An 18,943-nucleotide genomic window follows, 5' to 3' on the forward strand; every position below is an offset into this window, starting at 1 on the left:
CCCCCGCCCCAAAGACACCTACCAATGAAACAGTCACTTTCTGCATCTTTTTTTGGAAATCCTTTAAAACTGTACAAAAAACCAAATACCTTTGTAGAAAAAGCATGAACTGTGCTACCTGTGGATTGGCAGAAGCCTTTGGTCGACATTTCTCTCTTCCATGCAATAGCTGATGACATAAACCTTACTTTTTGGTGTGCATTGGGTCACTACAATGACATCAGCTATTGCTCCCCACATAATTTATCAATATAATGAAAACTCCTCCATGCACTAAATGTCTTGTCCCTTTGGCCAAAGCCTCTAAGATGTAATAAGGATGAAGTCACCCAGGTTCTCTCTGGGCACCCAGTTCATCAGATTTTAGCGGACACTTACTGAATGTCTTTTGGCTTTTCAGACCAAGCAATTGCATCTGTGTTGGATCCTTGTGTTCACAGGTTTCATATTGCTACAAGAGAGATACCATTTGCCATCAGATTCTGTAAAACTCCCTGTTTAGCTCTGTGTCTTGATGAATTATTAAAAAACTCTTATATTTTGCCAAATCATTTGCTACAAAGAAAGATATGTCCAACAAGTTATGCAATTACCATTATTAATCAGCTTGCGTCTTTACAAGATCAAGGGAATCTTATTTTATGCTGGAATTTTTAGTTGATGAGCTGGATTCATGCAGTTTCTTTCTCTCCTCTTTAGAGAGGGATGGAGGGGAGTTAATTCCACCAATGCTTCAAGAGACCAAATATCCCCTGTTTATTAATTAATAATATCCATCTGGATTATGTCAAATGATTCCCTCTGCATTTCCATGGATTTTTATCCGAAGAAAGAGCATTCTGAGCCCTGTTGTATCAATTTTGAAATCTTTGGAAGTCCGGCTGTTCTTTCCTTGTTTCTAGCACCTACTAGTTACAGGACATCAGGAATGCGAGCGGAGGACGGATGATGGGAGGAGGCTGTGTTTGTGAAATCTTCTTTTGATGTGTGGAAACAACCAAAATAGGGTTCTTGAAAGCTACGGCAAGCCAAAAAAAGTCCTCTGACACTGAACATCTCAAGAAGATGAAAACCTTCCTCCCATTTCCATTGTCCCTGGCCTGAGCTTTTGATCTGACGCAAGAAATGTGGTATGTGTCTGAAGTTTAGAAAGTTTATGCTGGCAAATATAAAAGGGGGAGGTGGGTTGAGTAAGCTGGGACTGAGCTTGAGGCACATAACACTGATGTCCCTGCTGAGGGCCCTGTGCGTGAGCAGGCCCTGCAGTGAAGAGCCAGGCTTTGAGCCATGGGAGAAGAGCAAGCGCCAGATCCTGTGCAGAGGTGAGCCCGGCAGCTCGGCGGGACTCAAAGGGCCCCGGGGTGAGTTTTGCAGGCAATAACCCCTGCCGCTGGCGCTGGCCTGTGAGCTCCTCGGCCAGTGCAGTGCGTCATCCCTCCTGCATTCCCTCCGTGTTCACACGCCATGTCCTACGTCGGGCCTGTCTCCCGCTGCGGTGTTGGCAGGAGACGTGGCCCCATTTCAGTGCTTTCCAGCTTTCTGACCCAGTTCAGCTGCGTCTGAGAGGTGGGGTCTGGAAACCAGAGACAAGCCCTCATGCCGGTGGGACCTCTGTTGCCAGAGGCTCCAGTGCAGCGTGTCCATTTAGGCTCAGATTTGACTTTTTGCTTCCATATGTGCAAAAAGACAAAAGCCCGAGTGTTTTGCTGAGTTGAGGCCATCCTTCACCTTGTGCAATTCAGCACGAACTGGGGAGGAAAGGCTTTCATATCTTCCATGAGGATCTGCCCTCCTGACGCCACAGGCAGCAACCACAAGTGCTGCCCTTCAGCTCGTTCTCTGTCCCTGCTCTGGTTGGTTGGGTGACTGATGTTACCCATGGCATCAAGATGTATTTCATTTATAAGGTGGCATTAGGCTGTTTTCTGCCTCTGTTCTTCATGGAGGCATAACTTTTGCATTGGAAGTTGTAATAGCAACAGAGGTGGGCACTGTTTGCAGTGAGGATTTCCAATTGAAACCACACGTTCTTCTTCCCTTGGTGTTATCTCTCTCTCTACTTCAACCTTATTGACTAGAAAATACCAAGACTTTAATACTGAAACTTTAATATATTGCACATTTTGCTAATTTGCTTTCTGGCTGTGAGCCTCTGTGGTATCATTTTCCAGCAGTTTACTCGGAGGGCTAGAAACTTTCTTTTTTTGTTTAATGAAAGTGGGAATTCTCCTCGAGTCCCTTGACTACGGCAATGGCAGCCTTAAGAAAAACAGAACGTGACAGAAAATAGATGAATGGCTCCAGTGCTATTGCAATAACGTGTAAGGACCCGGTTTATGCTGTGCTGTGCTAGCTTATGAGGACACTCCTTGTTGAAAGAACTGTGTGTAGTTTGAGATTCTGAATGTGACTAAATCCCTCGTGCTTTTTCTTCTTTAGTTTGGCTCTGTGGATCTCACGGATGTGAAAGCTCGCTTCTTTCTACTTTATTTCTTTTGGGCACTTCTTCAGTCCTAATCATAAAAACTAGAATTTCTCAGCAATTTCAAGTCTGGAGACTTCCTGACCTCTATCATTTTGTGCCCAGGGAAAATAAACTTGTTACTATGGTTTGAGCCCTAATGACTGCTAGGTATGTATAGTCAATTTATAAAAGAGCACACTGGATTATTCTGTGCATGCCTTTAAATCCTTTACAGCATTTATCAGCAGAGCGCTCATTTAAAACATGTTGTTTTAATGACAAGGATACCGTTGCCACTGTTTTGTGTTGATTATGTGGTAACACATTTTTATTATCACCCATAAAAATGATTTGGAGCTGTTCCACTCCAGACGCAATGTTCGGCAGAGCTGTGCTAGTGCCGCTTGCGCTGCCCGGGAGGGCCCCGGACCCCTGCGGTTTGCTGGTCTCTGACCATCGCTGCTATTGATTTAATATCACCTCTTCCCACAGCACTGCTGGGCTGCAGCAAAATACTGTCCAAGACAGCCCTTGTCCGTCCCTTCCTCCCAGCGGGAGCATCCTAACCCTGCCCTGGCTGTAGCCCCTCTAATTTACCACCTCCAGGACTAGTTTTGCCTCCGTTGCTGAGTACACTTTGGCAACATCCAGGTATTTGGCTAGGGAGGTAGGAGGATAATATAATAGTATAAAGTGATTCAGAAAAGGTCTTCAGTGCACACTTGAGTCCCATGTCAGTGGGAATTAAGGATGATTATGGTAAGGCACATGCTTAAGTGTTTGTTGAACTGATAGCGTATTTCCCTTGAAAGTCTGACAAATAAATTGTTGGGTAGAAAGCACAGAAGTGCAAGAGACAGACTGAACCAATTCCTTCCTTGCCTGGTGTCAGAGAAGCCTGTTGAGTAAAAGCAGTGTGACCTGATTCCTTTTTGCTTTCTCGTTACTCAGATCCATGAATAAAGATCCTTGCAGTAAAGGAAGAATTTTGCTTGTTTGCAACAGCTGAGGTTCAGTTCCCTTGCACTTAACCTAGCTCCCAGTTTAATTAATTTCTGATTCACCCCTGTCAGGCCAGTGCATTCTGCAGGAAGTTCATCATTTCTGGCGCTGCTGCAATACTGGCTCTCACCATGCCATGTAATAAATAAGTGATAAACCTTGTAATAATTGCAAGTTAAAAACAAACAAGCGGAGCCAAGTCACTCTCGTTTATAATTGCAGCGTGACTTCATTATGTAAAGACAACACAGCATGTAAAAGCTGAAGCTTCTAGGGATTTAGTGGAAAGTTTTAACTGTATTCTCTTTTATTTCCCTTATCCCTAAATCAGTATTTGCTTAGGTGGTTTCCAAACAGGAAGAGGCAGTGCTGTAACAAACCACGGTGTTGCACTCCGCGAACAATTTTCCCGTGTAGCTTTGTGCTTAGAAAGCAGACTTTGCTGGAAGTGCTGGATGCTTGGATCAAAACTCTTGTTCTGGAAACAGCCTGGCTCCTGCCCCATGGGCATCCTGCATCCATCCTAGGTGGGCAGCTTTGCCAGGGATCGATCCAGCTCCCAGGTGAGCAGAGGGGTTGCTGCTGCATCCTGGGCATGGCTAATGCAGGGGCTGCCGACCCTTTGGCTGCCCCACTGGGAAAGTGGGTGCTGCCCTTGGTCTCTGTTAAGCTTCCACTTAGCACTGGGATAAACTGGGATAAAATTCATTTGCAGCAGAGCACGTGGGCTTGGCACTCCACGCCAGTGCTCCCGATGGGTTTGTAATTGAGGGGATAGTTAGGCTTTTTCAAAAGAAATCTGTAGACTGCTTTGTTATGCATAGTGGCTGGATGAAACACTTAGATTAAAATAGAAAAAAATATTTTTTTTTAAATCCTAACTTTGTGAAAATTAAAAACGTTTTTTGTAAAGTGCAATGAATGGGCCCCTGGACTTCACTTTAACAGAGTTTGTCTGTGGGGAGAGTCCACCTGGGTCCTGCATCCCTCTGCTTCTTGCGAGCATTCACTGTTTTTTGCAGCCATGACCAACTTCCAGTTTCATTGGGCTGCCACTGGCGAGGGGAGTGCAGCTTGATGAACAGCAGTCTAAATTGTACAGGGAAAACAGGGTCATTTTGCAAGGAACTTACCCTGTAAATGGCCCAAATAGCTCATGGCTGCACATTGGGATGTGGATTTATTTGAAGGTAGTGTGTTTACAAGGTATAGAAACAGTTGTGAGTTTTAATAATATCCTATTACTTCCAAATAGAGCTCTTTGAGGAAATTGCCTACCTTTTTTTTATTCACTCCAAAATTAAAGCACTTCAGCTCTTCAAAACCTCCATATTCTCCATCATCTTTAATTTGGTCAGCATTTGTACTTTGACTTGCAGCCAGGACTTTTCCCAAGGGACCTCAATTTGTTACCCTGGGCACCCTACAGCCCTTCACCTTGTACCAGCTCTCAGTAATTTCTGACCTGATGACTCTGGATTTCAACACTTAACCTAGCAGTTGAAATGCTGTATCCCCTAACACCAGCTCTGGTCCCTGGTTTTGTGTTTCTCGCGAGGGAGACAATCACATGTGAGGCTGAGTCTCTCGGCAAGCAGTGAAGCCCTCTCCAAGGAGGGCACGTGCAGGACGCTCTTGCAACTTAACACAGCAGCTTCCTATACTAATTACTGCTGCTTTCCAGAAAACCAATAGAGCTTTAACACCAAAACCCTGCAGTCTGTGATGCAGAGTTATCCACAGCTCCTGCTGACAAGGAGACAAGTTTCAAGATCTCTTAGGATTGAGACCACACATGAAACCATCCTGCTGACCTTCTTGCTTTCACTGTATCCTGTCTAGATCCTTCTGCTCGAGGCTGCAGAACGAAGCCCGCCATTGGAAAACAACCTGCCAATTGCTGGGACGACAGCCACGTGGTACGATGATTTGCTACCAGATGCCTTTCCCCTGCTAAATCCTGGGACTGTCCTAAGGAAAACAGTGGGTAAGTGTGTTGGTAAGCATAACCTGCTCTTCACCAAATCACCTACCCTGCATACACAGTTCCTGTAGGGTATCTAGAAAGGAGGCTGTGTCAGTCTGCTGTAGTATTGGAAGCTACAGGGGGAGAGAGCTTGGAGGGAAGTGCTGGCAGCTCCTTCCCTCTGCTCTGAAAAGAGAAGAGCGTTAAGATTTTCAGATGGACAATTCCTCTCTTTTTTTGTGGGCATGTTTGCTGCCGTGTGTTTGATCCAGCAGGGAGCTGTCGAAGGGAATGGCCACGCTTAGTCTGCGTGGTGCTGCCTGATGAGCGCGGGGCAGGCAGCCTTGCTGGCATGAGTGGCTCCATGTCTGCACTTTGCTTTGCGCCCTCAGCAGGGACACCATAGCTTTGGTTTTTGCAAAGGCTCGCTGCAAGATGGGATTGTGCTCAACAGGAAAATCACCCTGTGGAGAGGCATTTTGAGAGCTTTCTGCCTCTGTTTTAGGGTAAGAATCAGCATTATTTTGCTCTAGAGCCAGGATTCCTTCAAACCAGGGGCTGTTCAGTCCAAGGGTTTAATGTTGTCTCATGTCTCTTCCTCTCTGCCGAGCTGTGAACGCAGAGGTGGTCGCATGCCAACACCCATGCAGACTCACGGACAAGGGAATTCAATCCTCTCCGATCCCGCCTCAAACCATCCTTTTAGCTGGAGGGAGCTGGTCGCGATTTCCTCAGAGCCCCTTCCCACTGCCCATGCAGGAGCGAGGATTGCCGCTTCACAGAGAGGGACTTTCAGCTTTTCTCTCCATGTCTCTGCCCCTCTTTGAGTTAAGCCAGCACAGGGCAGGCCTGTTCCTGGAAGAAAATGGCTAAGCTCAGAAACTAACATATTAAGCTCCATTTTGCCAGCCTTAACGGCCTGTCACTAGTTTCCATTTCTGTTGGCACAAGCCAACTTTCTACTGAGAGCCAAATTGTGGTCTCTGGAAAGTTAGATGCCTGTTAACCTCAGTAGGGCCGCTATGCCTGCCTGTGGGTTTCAGTGTACATGTTTTAAGTCCAAAGACCATGGATTTTGAGGCCTGGATAGGCTGAAACATTCCTGAGGAAACTCCAGAGAGCCATCGGGATCACGGGGGGACAATTCATACTCACCTACTGAGCACCGAATGCAGCATTTCCCCGTCTGGGAGCTCTGCGGGGAGGACTGTGGTAGGGATAATTCTTGGTTTTATTAGGACAAAAAACTTTCCCATGAATAGCAACATCAGTTGCAGTCTGCGTTATATTTTTTAAAATTTACCATAAACACAATGGGCTGTTTTATGATCCCTCTTGTGGCATGAAAAAAAAATACACTCATAAGAAAATCTCCCTCTGAGCCCACTTGGCTAGACAGATCCCCACGCATTGAATTTCCTTGACCTTGGCATTCTCATTTCAAGATCCCACTCTCTGCTTCCAAAGCCCTGTCTGTCAGTTGCTTTGCTTGCTCCCAGAGCAGTTCTTTAGTTCTTTATCCTCTACAGGGTCTACTTTGCTTTTTTTCTTCTTTTTTTTTTCTTTCTTTTTTTTTTCAGCCAGAGCAGTTTATTATGGCAGCCCTTCATGACTGCAGCAGATTTGGAGCAACCAACATAGACCAGATGTCGTCCATGTTTATAATTTGACAGGATGCCACAACATGGAGGGAGGTTCACTAACAATATGTTCTGCAAAGTATTTTCAGAACCACAGTGACAGCTGCCAGGAACTGAATTAAAGCAGTTTCCCCCAGTGTCCATTATATGCTCATTCTGCCTTCTCCATGTCATTTATTTTTGCTGTTGCAGTATCTCTGCACCTGCACTTCATTGTGTTAAAGTCAATCCAGCAAAAGTACCGATGACTCTGTACCTTCCACTCAAAGTCCTTTCCTCTTGGATGCTCTGTACATATGATAATCTCCTCTTGCTCAGCAAGGAGCAGCCAATGCCACTCACCCAGGCAGTGATGCAAACCAGGACAGATCTCCTGCAGCAATTGCATCAGGCTGACTCCATGGTCCAGTATCAGCACCCTCCACCCCTGCAGTAAATCCAGGAGGCAGCTAGCAATCACCTCCAAAATACAGGTGATGTTGTCTGAGCTTTACATGAGTCTGTCTTGTCAGGCAGACTTCCAGGCTGTGCACACAGCCGGCTGCGCACGTTACAGCCCTGCCTGCGTGCTACCAGGCGTAGTCCTTGCTCACTGTTACCTTTTATTTTTCTAGCCTTGATTTATTTAACCTAGTGTGGAAGAACAACTCTAGCGTAATAACCGTGAATCAGGCATGCACTGGACCGTTTCAGGTCAGAACAGTGTCCTTCAGCAATTAGAAGTAATCAGTTAAGTTGCTTATTGACATGTGATTGCTTGCTCAAGCTGCTACCCAAGCTCTGCGGGCTTCAAATGCTTGCTTTGCTATGGAGCTGTGGGGATGTTTCATGGATCTGGGTCCACATTTGGCTTCCTTCCCTGTCCACACCAGTTTCTATCTACAATTCAAAGCCAGTCAAAAAAACGCACTGTGGATTTTGGTGAAATGTAGGGAATTTCACGCAGTTGGTTTAGGATGGTGGGGGACTGCCTATTTTGCATGATTTCAACACCGTACTGTGACTTGTTGCTTAAAGCTGGCCCCAGGTTCGCTTACAGTGATTGCAGACCTCAGATCTTTCAACAAGTGCAGTATTAGAGTAGGTAGAAGTCAAACCTGAGTGCCCTGTGTGGTTTGGGGTTGTGGAAAGCTAAGCCTCTGTCCCTTCCATCCCCTTCCCCAGTGTTTTTTTGTGAAATATTGCCTACCTTGCCCTGCTTCTAGTTTTTCAGCCAAAGCAAATCCAAATCCTAGCTTGTGTGCTGCTGACTTCCTCAACTGGATGGACTAAGGGCAGAATGCTGGTGCCTAACTCAAAGATGGTTGATATGGACTGGATGCTTTGAATGGTGGGAATGTTTCTGGATGACCTTGTAGCTCTGGGTTGGCTGACACCTCTCCAGGCTGAAGTCCAGGAAAACTTGCTACCGATTATTAGGGTAGTTATTTCTTCCATGAGTGACAGGGCTGAGAATAGACAATCATTTAAAAGCAATCAGAGCTTTTGAGACAGCTGCACCGCTGGCCTTTCTGATCAGCTTGTTAATCAACAGGATACATTTTACTGAGTATTACGAAAATATATATACTCTGTCTGAGCCAGTTGGCAGCAAGAGACCTAATTTTTCATATCTTTTTCTTCTTCTTTTCTTTCTTTTTTTTTTTTTTTACCCTGTCCCTCTTAACTAGAGCCTAAAGGACACAGAGGTGCAGAGGAGCAGCTAATACCGCAGGGTAAGTCATTGGTTTCTGCTGTTTCCTCTTTCAAAGCACAAAAATGTTGCTATGCCCAGTCCTGTATGTGATGTGTCCCAAAAGCAGAAGGGTCCTACGGCCAGGAGTCCTCAGTGATTCGGAGCCTCACAGACACAGAGATGCTGAGTTTCTTCTTTGGGTTTTATCTGATCATGGGCTGCTTCGGTTAGGGAGGTGAAACACCAGCTTTATCATCTTTGAGACGTTCAGTTCCCCCAGCACACCAAGGGTGGAAAGCGCTGCCCGATGGAGAGGCAGTTCCCTGAAGGACACATGGCTGGAGCGAGCAGGATGTGTGCTGAGTGATGGGAGAAAACACTGTTATTATCTCATTGGTATTGCCTGCCCAGAGCACCGAGAGCTGCTGGTGATGTTCTGGGCATTGTTTTGCTAAGCTCCATGCAAACCAAGAATACTCTGCTCCTCTACAGAGAAAACCTTGGGGAAGGAGAGGGAACAGATGGTGTGTTGCAGGTTAATGACAGGGCCAGGAAGAAAATCTAGGTCTCTGCACGTCTGATTTGGTCTCCAGCAGTAGAATACTCACCCTCTGCCCTTTCTTTTTATTTTTATTTTTCCCTGTGGCTTTTTCTTTCTTATTTTTGGAGGATAAATACTCGCCATGGGCTTCAGCTCTCTGAAAGCAATGCCACTGCAGCAGAGCTGATTTATGCCAGTTGAAGATTTGGCCTATTCATTTCCTTCCCCCTTTTTCCCTGAATCCTTCCCTCTTTCTTCTCCCTTTTACACTTGTCTCTTTTATGCTGGTAACACCATTTGTCACCAGTATGAGCATTTGCCTGATATGTTACTCAGTGCTGCTTCTCCTAGCCTTTCCTTCAGCGCTTTCCACCTTCAGGGAACTAAGTGCCAGTTCCTTTAAAGCTCCGCTGCAGCAGTGTGATTGAGGATGCTGGCAGCAAATGATTGCTCTTGGTCTGCAAGTTCACAGGATTGAGTTATAAAGGTTGAACTGAAGGACTGAGGCTGATTTACACAAGCGAGGAAATGTTTTGACCTACACTCAGCAGCACAGTGTGTTGTGCTTGCAAAATAGTGTTTCTGCTGTTCTTCCCTCTGTGCTGGAAAGAATTTGCTGCAATGAAGTTTCAGGTTGTCATGGTTTAACCCGGCTGGCAACTCAGCACCACGCAGCCGCTCGCTCACTCCCCCCCCTCCCTCAGTGGGATGGGGGAGAGAATCGGAAAGAAAATAAAAGGTTAGAGCCGAGGGCTGAGATAAAGACAGTTTAATAAGAGAAAATAATAATAATAATAATAATAATAATAATAACAGAATATACAGAATATACAAGACCGAACTAACCGTCCCCCCCCCAAGCATGACGTTATATGGTATGGAATAGCTCTTTGGTCAGTTTGGGTTAGCTGTGCTAGCTGTGCTGTACTCCCAGCTTGTTATGCACCTGGGCAAGCAGGAGAAGCTCAAAAAGTCCTTGAGTAGTCTGAGCACTACTTGGCAACAGCTGAAAACATCAGTGTGTTATCAACATCCTTCTGGTACTAAATCCAAAACACAGCACTATGCTAGCTACTATGAAGAAAATTAGCTCTATCCCAGCCGAAACCAGGACACAGGTGTGTTGGGGATTTTTGGTAGGGGGGAGAAGCTGTTTGCAATGTTGGGAACAAATGCTCTTGCTCTCTTAAATGGGCTCCTGGTCACCTGCCTGAGCTTGCCAAGTACAGCATCCACTCTCAGGTGAGATCTACCAAAGGAGCCCCTCTATTCATGGAAAAGTCTGTGGTTTGTGTCCTGCGGGTAAGCAAATTGATCCAAATTAAAGCCTTACCTTAATCCCTTGTTCAATACTCAAATCGCACTGATGACTGAATTAACCAAAAACTACAGGCACACACACTCACACAAAGCCTTTGTAAAATCTCATTGCTTCAAATCTGCCCAGTTTCACCGTGGGTTAGAGATGGATAGATTTCTTTTTTCTAAGAAAAAGTAATTTGGACTTCTCTCCAGAATGGCAAAAAAAAGGAGAGGAAGTGGAATCTTTCAGGGGGTCTAATATTGGGATATTATTGCTTTGTTCTGAGAAATGCAGAGATGAAGGTCAGGGAGGACAAGGTTTTGTGCCCCAGGTGGGCTGTCCCACACCTAGAGTGGGAACTGGATCCAAATGTGGGAGCCGCAAATCCCCTGAGCCTTGGTTTTTATTCTGTAGCCCTGTTCCCTTTGGTAACTGCTGTGGAGGTACAACAAGCTGGCCAGCTTGTTGCCTTTTTTCCTTCTCTCCCTCCATTCTTCTCCACCCCCTACATGCAGCAGGTTCTCCTGGCGCTGCTTTTGGGGGGTCCAGTTCCTCTTCTGATGCCAGGGAAGGACGCTGCCAAAGAGTTTATCAACTTAACTTGCTTTCTGCTGGATTATGGTCATATGTAATATACAGACTAAAACTTGAAGTCTGAGTGCACTGAACTTTGGGCTCGGACAGATCTACCTCTGGCTTTGTAGTTTGCATCTGCCACTGCTTTCAAATACTCAAAAAGCCCTTTGGTAGTCCTGAAACCAGGAACCTCTGACTCTCTTGGGTCTGACAGTTAATGCCTTTATTGTAACCATTAACCACTTAATCTGAGTAGACAGACTCGCTCACCCACCTCTCTAAGGTATTAAGGACTTCACTGATGTTTGCACAGTATTTAAGTGTATCTTTCCAAAGCAGCTACTACTTTTGTGAGCCAAAGTTGCACAGGGTTTTTCTGAAAAACACTATAAAGTTGCCACATGTTGCCGTTATTTTGATAGTCTAAAGAAAACAGCATTGAGATTTTATTTAGTGTCATCAGAAATAGTCACTTTTGGATTAAAAATGCTACCTGCGCTTTTTGTAGGCTTGCTGGGGGGCTGAGTGGACTTTCCAAGAAGCATCCAGCTGGGCTGTAATTATTGTGTTACTGGTATTTCCAGATGGGTTTGCTCAGCACCCTATTCACTGATACAAATTAGTAACATCTACTTACTTCAAAAGTGTGGGTGCATTAATTTCAATTTGGGATGAAAAATGCTTGTGCACAGTGTGGTACGCTTGTTAGATGAATGAAAACAGGGAAACATCTTTGATGCAGAATCTCTGGGTGCTTTGTATAGATCAGCCGGAGCAAGTGGGAGACGGGGTTTGATTTCTTTTGCAAATATATTTTGTGTATTTTGATACATTGGGACTACCATGGAGCTGACATGTGTATCTGGGGAAGCTAGCAGGGAACCAGCCAGACCCGGCCCAGAACCTGCAGACCTTGGGAAGGGGACAGTGTGGACTCAGTTTAGCTCTGACCAGCACATCCCAGCTGGAGATACACGTCCTGCTGACTCTTTGGGGTGGGCCTTGTGCGTGGGGGCACACTTATTTCTTTAAACTTTGGAGGAAGAAGAGGAGAAGCCAGGTACAGTCTGGCTCTTCTGCCCTTTTTGCCACCAGTACCACTCTGTCTGAGCAAAGCTGCATTTCTCCCTCTTGCATCTTTGAGTCCCTCTCCTCTGGTTTCTAGGTTGCTAAAGACCTTCTGACCTCAGCAGTGTCCTAACTTCCAACTAATTTCCTTTCTGAATGTTTTCAGGGCTCCCAGGACAGGTTGGTCCTCCAGGCCCAGTTGGACCAACTGGTCTTCCAGGACCACCAGGGCCAAAAGGAGAGAAGGGACAGCCTGGTGAGAGGGGCCCAGCAGGACCACCAGGTAAGTCCTGGAGGAGGGCAGTGCTACCATGATAGGACATAATTCACTTTATACAAATTGTCTGTGACGACATGTCAGAAAAGGCTGGACACCCAAGAAGTTGAGCTTTTTCAGTTGGTGTTGAATCCACTCCAGCAAGTCCCGTGGGCACTGAAATCAGCCAGCAGCTCTCAGAGCGGGCAGCCACCTGCATGAGCAATGACAGTCTCTGTGATTTTCCATGGAGCTGAAGAGAGCTTGTCCCAGAAAGCTGCAGAGCAGGATCATGTTTCCCATCCTGCTCAGAAGCTATAAAAACCAGTCTCTAATCTGTCAGCCTTTGGAGAAGAGCTTTCTCGGTTTAACCCTCTCTCTGTGTGCCTGTTTTAACTCCCTTTTTTCTCTACCATTTGTGTCAAGCTGTCAGACGCCAGGATGTCAAACTAATGATGCTTTTGTGTGTTAAGGGAAAAGGTTATGAGGCCATTCTCTCAGAGTACATTCCATTCCTCAGCTAGGAGACTTTCTTCATCCCCAAAATGTTCCTAAATCTTTTGATGAAGGTGATACTACACAATAGGTGCCAGACATCAGGCTCTGTGCTTGCTATGTGTCTTAAAAGGCTGTGCCTTGTAAATCTGAGCTCAGGAAAGATTTGAAACTTGGAGTGTGCCTTAAATGTGAGAGCGGCGCTGAACACTTTTTGGCATTTTCTGGCAACCTGTCGATGGCTAAAGTCTGGCCAAGGATGTGTCTGCCTGTTGGTTTCTCAGTTTGCAATGAGAGCCTTCCAGCCCCACAGGAAGCAGAATCAGTCTACTGCTGGACTGACTGGGTTTCCGTTGTTCTTTCTGCACTTTCCTGGCAGTAAGGTGACGTACAGGTGTACATGGAGGGGAACAGAAAGAGCGGCGCTTGATTTCACACCTTGCTGCCTTTAGCTTCTTGCTCAGCCTCAGGAAGGGAGGAGGTTTTACTCTTTCAGGAATTAAACTTCACAGCACCTTTGAGCCAAGTGAGGCTATCTGCTTTGCAGAGGAAGATGCTCAAGGCAAATAATGGAAAATTGGGAAGCTGTTCCTATTTGCCTCCACACCCCTGATTCCTGCAATTACAGTTCAGGACAGAAATTCTTTGTCATCTTACTGCCTTTTTATGTGGTAGTATCATTAGCACGTCTTCAGATGCAGTAACACATCTTCTCCTGCCTCTGCACAGGGCTGTTGGGACCTCAAGGACCAAGAGGACTTCCAGGAGAAACTGGGATCCCAGGTCCCCCAGGTCCTCCAGGGCCACCAGCCACCCCAAGCCTCCCTCTTACCTTCCAGCAAGGGGTCCTCTACTCACTCCAGCCCACAGCAGAAAAAGAAAGTAAGTTTCCTCCTCGGTTCCCGTTTTTTTTTGGTACCTCAGCAGAGTGGGCAGGCACAGAGCAGCTCAGTTCTTCCTCCTGCTAGGCTCTGCCAGGACCCTGCCTTCCCTGGGAGCCCCTAGACAACCTGCCCCCATCGTGTGAGTCTCTTGAAGTTCCTGTTTGAGATGAAACACGTAAGACTTAGAAGCTAGAGAGGTTCATCTCTCCAAAATGAGGAACTAAGTCACTGCTCTTCTAAAACCGTCAGTGAGAATGGGCTTTGGGGATTTATGGTTGTTCCCTGTGCCTGGATTTCTGGGTTCATCATAGTTTTGAGGAGGTAACTTGATGCCCTTTAAGCTTCCATCATGAGTAGCTGCTTTGAAGAGGGTCTCTAATGAAATGACAGAGCTTGGGTAGCATGACATGAGAGACAAGTGGGTAGAGAAATACAGCAGTCTGGCCGATTAGGTGCAGTGGAACTGTGCTGTTGAGAGACCTCTTGGTGCCGCTGTTGCAGTGTTACAGTGCTCAGGGTTGCTCAGAAATGAGTAAGTACCAAAGATTTGCAACTCTGAAATTATATAACATAACAAGGACATCTGTTAAATGTGTCTCTTTTCCTGCCCCCGCAGATGCGTCTTCCACCTGCATTTCTGGTGCATCAACGTTATCCCACATCCATGCAAAACACAGAATTACGGACTTGAAAGCCCAGACCAAGGCTGTGATTTATCCCTTCCCTATAACTGGGGGGTCAGGGTTTCTTTGAGCCTATGGGGATTTAAAAATGTATTTATTTATTATATTGTGCTATGCATGGCAAGAAAAGGCTTTCTAGGAAAGGCACATCATGCACTTTTCTTTGAGGGCTGTCAGATTTGGGCTTGATTCTTCAGTCCTGTGTGGCTGGTGTTTAATAATGATAAAGCAGAGCTCAGCTATATCTCCACTGGGTTTCTAAACTCCTGGAGCCCCGGCTCTGTCGGGTCTCCCTTCTCCACTCCCACAGACTTCAGCTGTGCCTCTTCCCCAGCTCTTCTGCTCAAGTCCAGCTTCAAAGCTCAGTTGTATTAGGTACAGCCAAGGATTAGTAAGTCTCCCTGTGTCTGACAGTTTTCTAGAGCTCTCCTTTCCCTTCCACCCACTCCTCCCTCGAGACACCTTTTCCCAAAAGTGAACAGATGTGTTTTTAATTTGGGAAGAATGTTAACACCTCCATTTCATATACAGTTACTTAGAGCGTATGGACAGGATGATATTAATTGTGGTTCAATACTAAGATTTTCACAAAATGTAGATCGAGCTGCTGCATTCATGAGCCTTATAACAAGAAAGTTTTGCATTGCAGTCACCTCACTGCCTTACACGGTGACACCAAATGGTGCCATTCTTCATTCAGCCTTTTATTCCAAAGGATACTTAAGGATGGTTTGGGTACTGCTGCTGCCCCTCCCTCCAACCACCACCCTTTCAATTAAACTCTTTCTTGGAAAGTAGTGGATTTAAAAGTGTATAAAGGCATTGATTGCATGGCCTTCCCAGCTGATGTGTGAGAAGGGTGAACTCTGTATTGTTCCAAAATGGGAAGCGGATAAATGAGCGGATAAGTATCTGTATTAACTCTCCCAACACTGGACAGCAACAGGCTCCCACGTGGGCTTGAAGACCATGAGTAAATGGGGACTGTTACATCCCTGGGGCAGCCCTGTACTTCTCCTCCATACCTGTGCTGGATTTCTTGCTTTGCAGAAGGAGTAGCCCAAAACTTTACGTCAATTTTTCTCATTTAAAAAAATTTTCTTAATAGAAGTCTCACTGCAAGTATACGTTATCTGTGTGATCCTGGTAAAGTTATGGCAATATTAAGACCATTTTCTTACAAAACTTACCATTTTGCTTATGTGTTGGCTGATTTTTCCTGCCACAGGTTGATGGAAAGCTGATCCTCTACAACCAATAAAACATAGCCTTGTAAACTCTGGGTAGATTTCTTTTAAAAATTTATTTATTTTGAATGGAGCACATCTGAAAACTATAAACACAAGATTCCAGCTGCTGACAGCAGAGGGAAGCATATTCCTGGTAATGGGCATGTGCACCCACGGAGATGTGAGAAAGCTGTATCAGATTATTATTAGTAGTACAGGGTTTGGTTCTGCCTGAACATGGTTAATGCATGTGCCTTTATTAATCACAACAAGTTCCTGTTGGCAATGTTTATCAGCAGGCAGAAGCCAAAAATGGGGAGACAAATATTTTCTCACAGTTTCACTGTGCTGTGGTAAAGAAATTGGTCCCAGTTGTCTCCCTCCAGATCAGGTAGCAGAAAGAAATTAAGACAGGATTACTTCATTTCCATCCTGTCTCAACAAATCAAGCCTATAATAGGGGAATTTATCCCTTCACAACTTCAGACATAGGCCAGAAGCTAAAGTGCCATAGCCCACTGCTGAGGCTGCTGCTACAAGGATCACTTGATTTCTCTGCCACTTCAAAATGAGTGGATCGGGTATGTGGTCTAGAGTCAGCTCAGTCCTCTTCATCATGCTAAAGCTAAGGCAATTTTTAGGGAAAAGAGACAAGAACGCAACTTTCGCTCTGATGAGGGCTGTGTTTTCTTACATCTCAAAGATTTCAATTTGCAAAGGACACGTGGGAGAACGTTAACCTGTTTTTAGGGAGAGCAAGGGGAAACCGAGGCACAGCAGGCTTGCCTGTGTGCCCAGCATGTCACTGGTGAAGAAGAGCACAGAACAGAGGTTTGTGGGGTGACATCCCAGTGCCTACTGCCATGCGTAGCCCTTCCTGAGGAAGGGAGAATGGAGCAGGGGAAGGAGAAGAGGAAGGGGATGGTGTTTGATTTAGAAAACCATACCAATTGCTTTCAAAGCTGTTTATGCCTGTGCCCTGAGATGCCTCAGCACTCCGGCTGGGCAAGTTTCACTGCCTCTTTCAGGGCATTTCTGTGCTGTTTCAGGTTTCCCCTTTGCAAGACGTTTGTGTTCTCTTCCAGAGAATGTAGGTGCTCGTCCCTGCCCAGGTCAGACTGGTTGCACTCTTCCTCTTTGGCTTGGCTAGGAGTTGGAAAACTCCTGGAGCAAATTGTGTCTCAAGGTCTTCTCAAATGAGGCAGACACTTGTCTGCTTTCTGCTTTGGTATATCCAGAAGCACTGAAACAAAATCCAGCCCTTGAGCCCAGCAGAGCCTGGGTCAGTGCAGGAGATGGCTGAGAAGGGAAGATTCCTGCTACCATTTGTTGCTGGAGCTATTTTGTGGTTGCTATAACAACCTTCAGCTGCAGTGAGCCCCAGAATGTCCCCCTGTTTATAAGGAGAAGGGAGTTGATACAGAGATATGAGTTCTGCCTGCTGCTTTATGGGAATATGGAGAGAGTCCCTTAAAAAATGTGAGGGTTGTGTTTTAACACACTTCAGCCCTGTTTCATTCATGGTGTGTTTCATTCAGAGCTCATCCTGGAAGGAAATCTCGATCCGAGTGAGTTTTGCCTGGCCAGGCAGCTGAGGCAGCTGAGGAATTACATTTCCTGCGCGTCCATGCTCCTGTGCTGCAGAGGCCAAATCAGGAGCTACTGAGCTCCAGGGCTGTTGAGCAGAGCTCTCTTCTGTGTCGCAATTATGGAATCACCTTTCATAAATAGCTTTAGTCAAATGTCAGGATAGGTGGATTTGTGGGAGTAACTCTGTCATCATAATAGTGTACCATTTAGCTGGAATGTTTTGTAAACCAAATCTTTATCCCTGGCTTACCTCCAGCAGTAATCAAATCCTGGTTGTTTGCAGCCCATCCTCTCCCCCTCTCAGTGGGTGTGTGTTTGAATTTCTTGACCACTTGTTCTTTAAAAAACAAAAGGCTCTGCAGTTGTGAATGCCTTCACTGCTGCTTGATGCTCATTTCCCAATTTCATCTTACTCTCAAGCCATGATGGATTTTGATATGGTCAAATAAAACTAAAATTAATTGGATTACACACTTCACTTGGGTACCTTTCTTTCTGAACGTGAAAACAGTCTCAGTTGTTTTGTTTCAGTGCTGTGAAGAAGGGAAGATGGATGGGGTTAGAAACAACAGTCAAAGAAATACCTGTTTGAATTCAGGCTCTAGGCATGGAATTTGGTTCTCTGAGGGATCTGGGTTACATCTCGTGCTGTTCTCCTGCCAGGAAGGTATTGCAGAGATACACTGTCATCCTTGGCAGTTAAAGAGATTTCACAGTTTTCCCTAGGAATTACTTTCAAACAACCAGCTTGAAAGTCCTCTCTATCATTGCCAATGCTCCAGAAGTTGAAAAGGCTTCATAATGTGTCTGCTAACATTTCTGGAGATTTCACCTTATGTCCTTTGGGCTGGACTCTGCAGAGCAAACAAACACCCTTCTGATCTTCCTGCTGTCGCTTGGTGTTTACATCAATATAGCAGTGAGACATTTTCTGTCTTTTACACCTGCAAAGGTTTCCCCTGAATTCTACTGTGGTGAGTTAAAGGGATGGGTGAAAGGAAACACGAGTAAGTTTGAGGTTGTGGGCAGGAGATGGACCTGCATGGTGGCCTCCAGCTGTGGAAAATGTGGCCTCCTGAGAGGGTTTACTGTCCCAATGACCAGGAGCCATCATCTTCATCCAGGTTAAATGCAACAGGGAATCTTCAGTTGGTCCAATGGCACTGGCCAGGACAGTGGATTGCAAATCTTACAGCATCAGGACATGGGGGTTCCTTTCCTTGCTTTGTGACCTTGGTGTTTTGGTCAGTCATGGAATTGTTTCCCCCAGGTTCCCACAACTGTCAAACAGCGTTGTGAGATGCTCAGATGAAAGATTCTGCCATACAGGTACTCCCCCCAGCCACTAGTGTGCTACAGTACAGGTCCATGGGGAGTAGGCTTGTTGAATATGGCTTCGGAATTGCAAAAAATAATAAGGGTTGCTTTTTTATATGTAGTTCCATTTTTTCTATTCAGTCACCAGCTGAAGTGGTAAGCTTAGTGGTTCAAGTACGAGGGAAGATGGGGGCAGCTACAGGCTGCTGATTTTTATTCCTAACAGGAGAGCACTGAGAAAGATGTGCAGAAGC

At 45.7% G+C, this 18,943-nt stretch overlaps 1 protein-coding gene across 1 annotated transcript in view; it reads left to right on the forward strand.

Annotated features, from left to right (window-relative positions):
- Positions 1 to 18,943, forward strand: part of COL26A1 (collagen type XXVI alpha 1 chain) — a 178,336-nt gene that overhangs the window by 144,773 nt on the left and 14,620 nt on the right. The window contains exons 6-8 of the mRNA XM_035900615.1: positions 5,309 to 5,453; positions 12,411 to 12,518; positions 13,716 to 13,868. Coding sequence (XP_035756508.1) covers positions 5,309 to 5,453; positions 12,411 to 12,518; positions 13,716 to 13,868 — 406 coding nt within the window. The remainder of the gene's footprint in view (positions 1 to 5,308; positions 5,454 to 12,410; positions 12,519 to 13,715; positions 13,869 to 18,943) is intronic.

Source organism: Egretta garzetta, unplaced genomic scaffold, assembly GCF_000687185.1.
Source record: "Egretta garzetta isolate BGI_Z169 unplaced genomic scaffold, ASM68718v1 scaffold108, whole genome shotgun sequence".
In the NCBI taxonomy this organism is placed as follows: Eukaryota; Metazoa; Chordata; class Aves; order Pelecaniformes; family Ardeidae; genus Egretta; species Egretta garzetta.